We start from the raw sequence: 9,332 nt of genomic DNA, 5'->3' as shown, positions 1-9,332 counted from the left end.
GCATGTAACCCACTGCAAATTAATGAGAAACCCTAGCAATGAGCATGTAACCCCTGGCAACAAGCATGACACCCCTGGCTACGTGCATGTAACACCTGGGAACAAGCATGACACCCCTGGCTACGTACACGTAACCCCTGGCAACAAGCATGACACCCCTGGCTATGTACACGTAACCCCTGGCAACAAGAATGACACCCCTGGCTATGTGCATTCAGGTAAAAACTAATTATCATAAATGTATGGGGGTGGCAAAAAATAGTTGTTTTTTTTTGTGGGGGTGGGAGCAAAATTTCTAGTTACTCCACTGATCCAGGTGAAATGCAGCTTAACGTCAGCAGTCACATTCCTCACAGATACTGTCCCTTATTCTGGTTCACTTGCAAAGGCAAATTCCTTCTCAAATGGACAAAACCATTTGCACTGCAGGTAGGGCAGATGTAACATGTGCAGAGAGAGTAAGATTTGGGTGAGTTATTTTCTTTCTGTGCAGGGAAAATACTGACTGCTTTATTTTCACACTGCAATATACAGTAGATCTCACTGTGTGTAGTAAAACCCCACCCAAATCTTAAAGCCCATACACACTAGAAAATTATCTTTCCAATCTGGAAGGTTGGTATGAAAATCTGGAAATTTTTGAGAGTAAATGACAATTGACCATTTGCTCCTAAACATGGAAAACAGACAAATTGGTCAATTTAAGGCCCATACACAATATGAAAGACAAAAGATATTGGTGAACAATTTCCCATGAGCTGATCATGAAAGATATTGTGCATCCACACTGAAAGATGGGTGCATGAGCAATATTGGCAGATTGGCCTGCATGTCCGGAAGATGTCAGTATCACTAACAATGAGGGAGGGGGGAGGAGGAAGAGGGGCATTGTTAAAAATATTAGGCATACACACACTATCTTCTAGTGTGTATGGGCCTTTATGCAGATGACTGGTTTTGTTCCCAGAAATTTCCAGATTTTCATTCCAACCAGCCAGATTGTAAAGATAATCTTCTAGTGTGTATGGGCCTTTTACTCTCTCTGCACAAATTACATCTGCCCCACCTGCAGTGCACATGGTTCTGTAAATTTGAGAAAGAATTTGCCTTTGCGAGTGAACCAGAATAATGGCCACTGTCCAGCATTCTTATCTGCGGTGGGAGGAGAGCTCAGGTGAGTGTGATCTGCCCCAGGTGGGGTATTAGCAGCTGGGGGAGGGGTATATAGGGCTGATCCCTGCTCTCCTGGCCTTGTGCTGAGTGTCCTGCAGGCAGAATGGGGCTGTGGATGAGGTGGAGTTGGCTGCTGCTGGGGGCCCTGGTTTATGGCTCAGGATTGGCCAGTGCCAGGGAGCGGACCTTGGCTAGGCGCCAGTCGGGCAGTTGGTTGCGGGATCACCAGTCTCAAGAGAGAGGGTCTCCTGTGGTGGGCGCTCGGTCTGTGCTTGGACAGGAGTCTGGGATTTGGTCCCCCAGGTGGGGTGCACGGCAGGTGTCTGGCCTGGGGTCCCTGGCTAGGAATGATGGGGGGGCTGCTCAGTCTAGACAGCTGACCATACCCCAGCCTGCACCCCGGAGCTCTCCCATCAGTCTGCAGTGTGGTGAGGACACGATGGTGGTGACCGTGCTGAGGGACCTGTATGGGACTGGGAAGCTGGTGAAGGCCTCGGACCTAAGCCTGGGACCCCAATCCTGTGCTCCTGGCCCCCAGAGCACCAGTACCAGTGTGGTCTTCCAGATTGGTCTCCAGGATTGTGGCAACGGACTACAGGTAAGGCTGCACTGTAATCGGTGTGTGTGTCCCTGCACCTATGGTAGATACACCCTGTATATAACGCGCATAACTGTGACAGGGAAGGTGGCCCCTCTCAGCTCTGGGCCCCATAGCAGCTGCACCTATGGTAGCTACACCCCTGTATATAACACATGTAACTGTGACAGGGGAGGTGGCCCCTCTCAGCTCTGGCACATAGCAGCTGCACCTATGGTAGTTACACCCCTGTATATAACACGCATAACTGAGACAGGTAAGGTGGCCCCTCAGCTCTGGTCCCCATAGCAGCTGCACCCCCTGCACCTATGGTAGTTACACCCCTGTATATAACACATGTAACTGTGACAGGGGAGGTGGCCCCTCTCAGCTCTGGTCTGGGCCCCATAGCAGCTGGACCTATGGTAGCTACACCCTTGGTAGAGCACCTGTGGTGGTAATTGGCGGGATTGTGCTGCACAGTATTAGTGGCCTGGTTAAAAGCAAAGCCTTTATTGATGGATGTAGTTTCTATTGGATATCCTGTCTATAGCACTGAGGTACCCGCCTGGTATTTCCTCCCTATGCTCTCCATTACTGTGCCCACTTCTGGGCAGCGTGATGTAGTGACAGGAGAGCATAGCCCAGGCTGGGGAACGTTTCTGGCTGGTCAGTGTGCTAGGGTAGGGTAGCCACACAATTGGAAAAAACATAATATAGTAAAAAAATATTTTATTCATAGTAAATTAATATATGGGTACTTGTGTATTATCACGGCGCCCATCGCATCGCAGACCAACGGAATCTGCTGCGCTATATAAGAAACTGTAAATAAATGTCCCCCGATGTCATACAATGTTAAAATTGTATATGGCATACGATTCGATTATAAATTTTATAAGCAGCCTAATGGGGGCTTACAATGTTAAATGGACCCCCACTATGAACGTGAACCCGAAGCGTGGCGAGCGGCGGCAGAACGCGTCCTCCAACCTTTTCATACCCCCACTATCGATGTCGGCGTGGAGTTGATTTTATATAGTGTGGCGAGCCACCGAGCCCGAAGCGTGGCGAGCGCACGCGGAATACATGTAATATGCGTCCCCTCGCAGGGCTTTCTGCGCTCGCCACACTATATAATATAAACTCCACGCCGACGTGGATAGTGGAGGTATGGAAAGGTCGGAGGATGCATGCCGCCGCCGCTCGCCACGCTTTGGGTTCGCATTCATACTAGGGGTGGCGTGGGGGTGCATTTAACATTGTAAGTACCCATTAGGGTGCTTATACAATTTAAAATCGCATCGGGTGTATGGCATGCGATGCAATGAGAAATCGTGCGACTTAATATCGGGGGCGCCGTGATAATACACAAGTACCAATATATGTATAGACCACAGGTCTTCAACCTGTGGCCCTCCAGATGTGGTGGAACTACATGTCCCAGCATGCCCTAACAGTTTTGGCATGCTCTTATAGGAAAAAATGTGGCAATGCATGCTGGAACATGTAGTTTCACAACATCTGGGGGGCCATAGGTTGAGGACCCATGGTATAGACAATACAAACCTATATCCTTACCACCCACCTGCAGTGTTTCCCTCCCACACTGACTGCTGAAGGCGGACAGCTCGCTCCCTGTTAACAGCATCAGCGGTTCATCAACGAGCGGGGTAGCTGGGGCTGTCTGAGGACAGTGACTCTCTACCGGCACCAGCTACAATCCACTTCATTCATTCGCAAGAGCTTTGCCATTCTATAAAATCACCCCCTCTGCAGTATATACTAAGGAGTGAGACCAAGAACTGACGCCTATTACACAGGAGGGGATTGATTGATTTGAAAACTCTATTGCAGACAACCAGAATCTGAATTTATAGGGAATTCATGTGTTTTTTTTTTTTTTTTTAAACATTTATGTATTACCTATATAGGTTTGTATTGTCTATACATATATTGTATAGATATACATTCTTTTATGTGCGGTGGCCAAGTAAAGCTTCCTAGTCACTGGCACCTCAGGAGGCGAAGAACTGATCTAGTACCAGAGTTACTGTGATCTCCTGTAACCCACCCTATTAGATTGCTGCACCTAACAGGCACTGCAGGACCCAAACTTCTCCTTATCAGTCTGCTTACAGCTGCCCATCCTGCATATAAGGCTGTCATACCAATACATGGACATAATACATTAAATCCTCTGTCCCTGTATGAGGATGACTTCTGGCATTACTGGGGTCTGAATGATGGAGCAATGTCTCTGCTTTGTCCTACAGATGACGGCAGACTGGCTGATCTACACCAGCGTCCTGACCTACAGACCAACATCTCCTGTTGGTGTCCCCATCACCAGGACCAACCCTGCTGTGGTTCCCATCCAGTGTTTCTACCCCCGGTGAGTTATTGATGGGTGGCAGGGGGTTATGCCCTAAATCTTTTCAGGAGGTTATATTCTGGGATCATTGCTACAAGAGGAAACCCTGTTGGCAGTCTCCCTAGGCATGGTTGGTGGGATAGTGATCTGTGTTGTACATGATGGGGCACTGTCTCCTCAGCAGACCAGTCAGAAGCTGCAGGAGAAGTGACCTTGTAGGCTTATACCAACCAGCTACCTAGAGAAGTACCCCATTGCTGTGAGCCTAGAACAGGCTCTCGCCAATGCAATACTTCTCAAAGCACCTTCAGGCCCAGTGTCGCCACTACCTCAGTTACAGCCCTGGCTATACATCAGGAGATGGGGAAGCCTGTGTGCTCTCTCCATCCAGAACCTCTTATCTCAAGACAGCAGAGCAACAGACTCTGTTCACTAGGGTCACCACGCGGCCCTAGAGCAGGAAAGTCCAAACTGTGGCCCTCCAGCTGTTGTGAAACTACACATCCCAGCATGCCTTGCCATAGTTTTAGCATTCCCTAATAGCAAAAATGTGGTAAGGCATGATGGAACTTGTAGTTAGAGGGCCATAGTTTGGATATGCCTGCCCTAGAGCTTTGCCAGTCTAGTCTGGTGTGCAGGTCTTTAGGAAAATGGCCACCGTTCCCAGTTTCCTGCAGTGCTGCTGCAGATTACAGAGTGTAGGAATACAAAAAATTAGGTACTTATGTAGTTTCATGTCAGCGGTTACGTAGTCAGCGTAGTGTCCCTGTCAGAATCAGCGTCGTGTTCCCGTAGTCAGAATGTTTGCGGCTAGCCGGAGCCTACGTAGTCCGTCAGCGTTGTGTCACCACTTATTACATTAACACCCCAACTAGCCTGAAGCGTGGCAAGCGCAGTGGTACGCGTCCATCCGACATGTTCATACCCCCACTATATATGTCGGTGTGGCGAGCCTCCGAGCCCGAACCGTGGCGAACGCACGTGTAAAATGAGCCCGAAGCGTGGCAAGCGAAATATTTGATGTGTATTCCGCACCCCATTGCTGCGCTTGCCACGCTTCGGGCTCGCTGTGCTCACCACACTTTATAAGATCAACTCCACGCCAACGTGGATAGTGGTGGTATGAACAGGTCGGGAGGACGTGTACCGTGGGGCTTGCCATGCTTCGGGCTGGGCTGGGTGTGAAATAGAGGCACATGCCAGTATGTGAAATGGCGCACTGGCAAATGTGTCCTTTATTGTGCATGAGACGCATTTGCGCACTGCACACCCCCCTCTTTGTGCACAAGACGCACGCATGACCGAACCCCTAACCCTGTCCATCTCCCTGAAGGGGACGCTGGCAGGGTTGCGATACCCTGCCGCAAGAAGTACTGAGAAGCTTGTGCTTCTCGGGCAAATGGAGCGCCTCTCTGGCGGGTACCGGTGCTGTGTGAGATTCGCTCACTTGGCTTGCCAGGGACAGTAAAGTGACTACACTGCCTGACGGGAACACTACGCTAGGCAGCCGCTGGGCTATGCTGACAACGTAGCGTAGCCTGCTGCAGTGAAACGACACAAGTACCAAAAATTGTGTGGGGGTCCATGTGCACTGCACCCATTGTAGAGGCGCCGGTGGCTGCACCACTTCATACTTGTAGAATGTTGCTATCACGGCAAAAACACAAACCAAAGATGACTTAAAGATGAAAAAGGGGCAGACTAGATGGGCCAAGTGGTTCTTATCTGCCGTCACATTCTATGTTTTATTGAATGGCACATAATCAAGGTTATGTATTAATGTGACAGTAGCTTTATTCTTCCTATAACACTGGTCAACTGTCTGTCTTGTGCAGAAATGCTAATGTGAGCAGTGAGGCCATCAAGCCAACATGGGTTCCGTTCAGCACCACCGTGTCCTCAGAAGAGAGGTTGTCCTTCTCCCTGCAGCTGATGAAGTGTAAGTGAGGTTGGGGTGTGATGGTCCAAGGTCTGGGCTCTTCTAATCCTGTGGTTCCCTTACAGCTGACTGGAGCGCTCCCAGACCTTCCTCTGTCTACCAGCTGGGGGACATTCTCTACGTAGAGGCCTCGGTGGACATTCAGAACCACGTTCCTATGATTCTGTATGTGGATAGATGTGTGGCCACTCTGTCTCCTGATGTCCAGTCCACCCCTAATTATGCCATCATTGCCTACAATGGGTATGTTATGAGGGATACTAATCGGATGGTCCCATGCCTATCACAAATGTGGCTATAACAAATGTGTTCTACAGGTGCCTCGTGGACGGTCAGCTACAAGGTTCCTCTTCCGCCTTCATATACCCGAGGCCTGAACCAAATCTTCTCCAGTTCACGGTTGATGCTTTCCGGTTCACTGGGATAGATGTCTCTCTGGTGTGGACTCTTCCATTATTTTGGTTAGATCTACAAGTTTGAGGGCATAATGCTAATTCTGACAGACTAAGGTAGCATAGAGAATCCTCTAGGGCAAGGGTGACCAAACCTGTCCTCAAGATCTACATGAAGGAGGGGGGTCAGTTAGGCAACCATGGTTATATCTGTACAATGAAGTGCTGAGGTGCCTTGATGACCATTAATAGCACATATTGGTGGGAAGCTGTTTTTGAGCCATACAGATGTCCTTAAGCTGGCTTATTGGTAATGCAAGCATTAGCAGTGGTGGGAGCAATATTGGCCATACATGAAGACCAACTTTCATCCAATTTATCCAACTACTTGGCTGGACTAAATCTGGTACTGGATTGGGAGCAAATGACCTTCAGCTAGTTTCTTACAAACCCAAGAATTTGGACAAACATTCAGCAAAAGTGTTTAAAACAAACCGGTTTAGCAATGGGACCTTGTCTTACCAACAATGTATGTCTGTTTCCAGATTTTGGGAGCAAATTCCTGAATTATAAATTTTCTCCCGTACAGTACCAAATGTAGTATTCCAATAAGTTGGATGAAAGTTGGTCTAATGTATCACACATGAGGAGAACTTAATACTGCAAGCATCAAGGGTTGTGACTCTTATGCACCATGACCTCACCAGGTTGGAGGACGCCTCTTCCGATGACTGCATCTTACCGCCCAGGACGCATGAGTGCTCTCTACTTTCCATGAGGAATTGTAACTTTTTACCTCTCTGGGTGTGGATGCAGAAATTAAATGCACAGCCTGGGCATGGTCCAGCAGGGCTGGGGAGGAGTGCAGCTTAATATCTGTATGGTCCACTCAATAGTGCTGATTAAGAAGCCCGTCGTAGCTGGCTTTGTGGTCACCTGTATAATAGAGGAAACCCCTATTCATGTAGCTTCTTGGGGACAATGGCAAAAATGGGACCCTACCTGAATGGGTGGTGGTGATCTCTTGCACAATATTTTCGATAGATTCCCCCCCCCCCCTGCAGATAAATATAAGATAAAAGTGAGGTGTTTACATTTTACCTCCTGTGAGTAATTGCTAGATCTTAAGCACAAGGAACATATTCAGGCCATACTTAGTGAACTACCCCCCCCCCCCCCCCCCCCCCCACTCTTCACCCCTAAACTGAAGAGTTCTCTTCCCTTAGATCTACATCACCTGTTACCTGAGAACTACTGCGATCTCTCTGGTTCCAGATTCATTGAACAAAGCCTGTAACTACAACCAATCCTCTAGCAGGTGAGACGTGGTGTAGACCAGGAGTTCCCAGCCTTTGTCCTCAAGATACAATGACCATCCAGGTTTTGGTTATATCCAGGCTTGCACACAGGTGATTTAACCATCCATGCTGAAGCCTTTATAGCAATAAACCCTGGACTGCCAGTCTTCACTGAGGACAGAGATTGGGAATACCTTGTGTAGACCCTTTTCTATAAGTTACTGATTTAATGATTCTGCTGGCTGACGTCTACACTCTTAGGTGGCTGGCTGCAGAAGGATTCAATAGCATCTGCAGATGCTGTGGCACCAAGAACTGTACTGCCCCTGCTGGTAGTAGCCGGAGACTTGATCCTCTGCAGTGGAGGCAGAGTGGAAGGGCGAAGAGAGAAGTTGGTGAGTTCTTCAGATGTTTCAGGCCATACACCGCTATGTCACTTAGGGGCGGGGCCATCTACTATACCGCATGGCGGTTAGACTCCTATCTAGCCTGGTTTATCCCAGGTCTGAGCTGTGACTGATAACTCATATGATCTCTCTCCTGTAATACCATTGGGCACCTGCTGGTTTGGACTCATGGTTTGCACAAGTCTTTCCCCTAAGTGTCAAGGATCTTTTATAATGGCCTAGGGTGATCTTTTCAGAGAGGCCAGTGGTTCCCAAACACAGTCCTCAAGGCACCGTAACAGTCCAGGATTTAGGTATATCCTTGCTTGTGCACACATGAGGTACTATCACTTGTGCCAAAACATGGATCGCCTTAAACCTTGAAGACTACATTTGGGAACCACTAATACATAAGAGGTTAGAACCAATGAGTGGGTGGTGCGATGTCCCAGGTGAGTGTATCCCCCTGGTCGGTGCCTTACATCTCATGTATCCCACCAGCTACTGGAGAGACTGCCTGTATTAATGCCTAACGTCTCCCCTGCAGGTGCTCACCCAGAGGAACATGGACTGGCCACACTTGGACCTATTATGGTGATCGGTGCAGAATCTAACCCAGCCCTTATCCAGGCTTCCAGAATGACAGAAAGTTCCGGCCCTGGAGAACTGTGGGTGCTGGTGGCCGTAGTGTCCGTCAGTCTGGCTGTTGCAGTTGTTTGTCTTGTGCTGATTGGAAGAAGTGTCCTAAAGAGATTCTCTTGCAGGGCTGCTGTATAGTAATAAAAAGCTTTTGATATCAATGTCGGTCTCCTTGTGTATCCTATACACCTGTTATGGCATGTAATGGGTCCCTGTCATCTAACGAAGAAAATAATGTGCTTCAGCATCTACCTGTAGCTCTGGTCTCAGGTCTAGGTCAGTGATACTTGGGATCCCAGCTGCGACAAGTGTAGCACCACAGGTGGGGAAATGTTGAGCCGTGGTGGTCTTCACACACCTGAGGTGACCTCTGGGTGTAGCTGTTGGCTCAGCATGTGCAAAAGGCGGGTAACTGTAGGAGGCTACACACAAAGAACCCATTAATCCTTACAAGGTGCATCTCATCTGCTGTGTCCGGCTTCCCCCCCCCAGGTGCCGATGTGGAACTACTGCGAACAGATAAGGTGGGCCTCTACCTGATACCTGGCTCACCC

At 48.8% G+C, this 9,332-nt stretch overlaps 1 protein-coding gene across 1 annotated transcript; it reads left to right on the top strand.

Moving 5' to 3' along the window:
- The first annotated feature begins 1,237 nt into the window (after window positions 1-1,237).
- LOC146075969 (zona pellucida sperm-binding protein 3-like) lies at window positions 1,238-8,939 on the top strand. The gene is made up of 8 exons (XM_083185708.1): window positions 1,238-1,771; window positions 4,027-4,145; window positions 5,960-6,063; window positions 6,129-6,306; window positions 6,381-6,501; window positions 7,682-7,773; window positions 8,015-8,148; window positions 8,687-8,939. The coding sequence occupies exons 1-8, from the start codon at window positions 1,277-1,279 to the stop codon at window positions 8,914-8,916; spliced, it is 1,473 nt and encodes a 490-aa protein (XP_083041834.1). The 5' UTR covers window positions 1,238-1,276; the 3' UTR covers window positions 8,917-8,939.
- The last annotated feature ends 393 nt before the right edge of the window (window positions 8,940-9,332 follow it).

The sequence above is a fragment of the Crinia signifera genome, chromosome 4, assembly GCF_055691185.1.
Source record: "Crinia signifera chromosome 4, ASM5569118v1, whole genome shotgun sequence".
Classification (NCBI taxonomy): Eukaryota; Metazoa; Chordata; class Amphibia; order Anura; family Myobatrachidae; genus Crinia; species Crinia signifera.
This window is presented reverse-complemented; position numbering and strand designations above follow the sequence as displayed.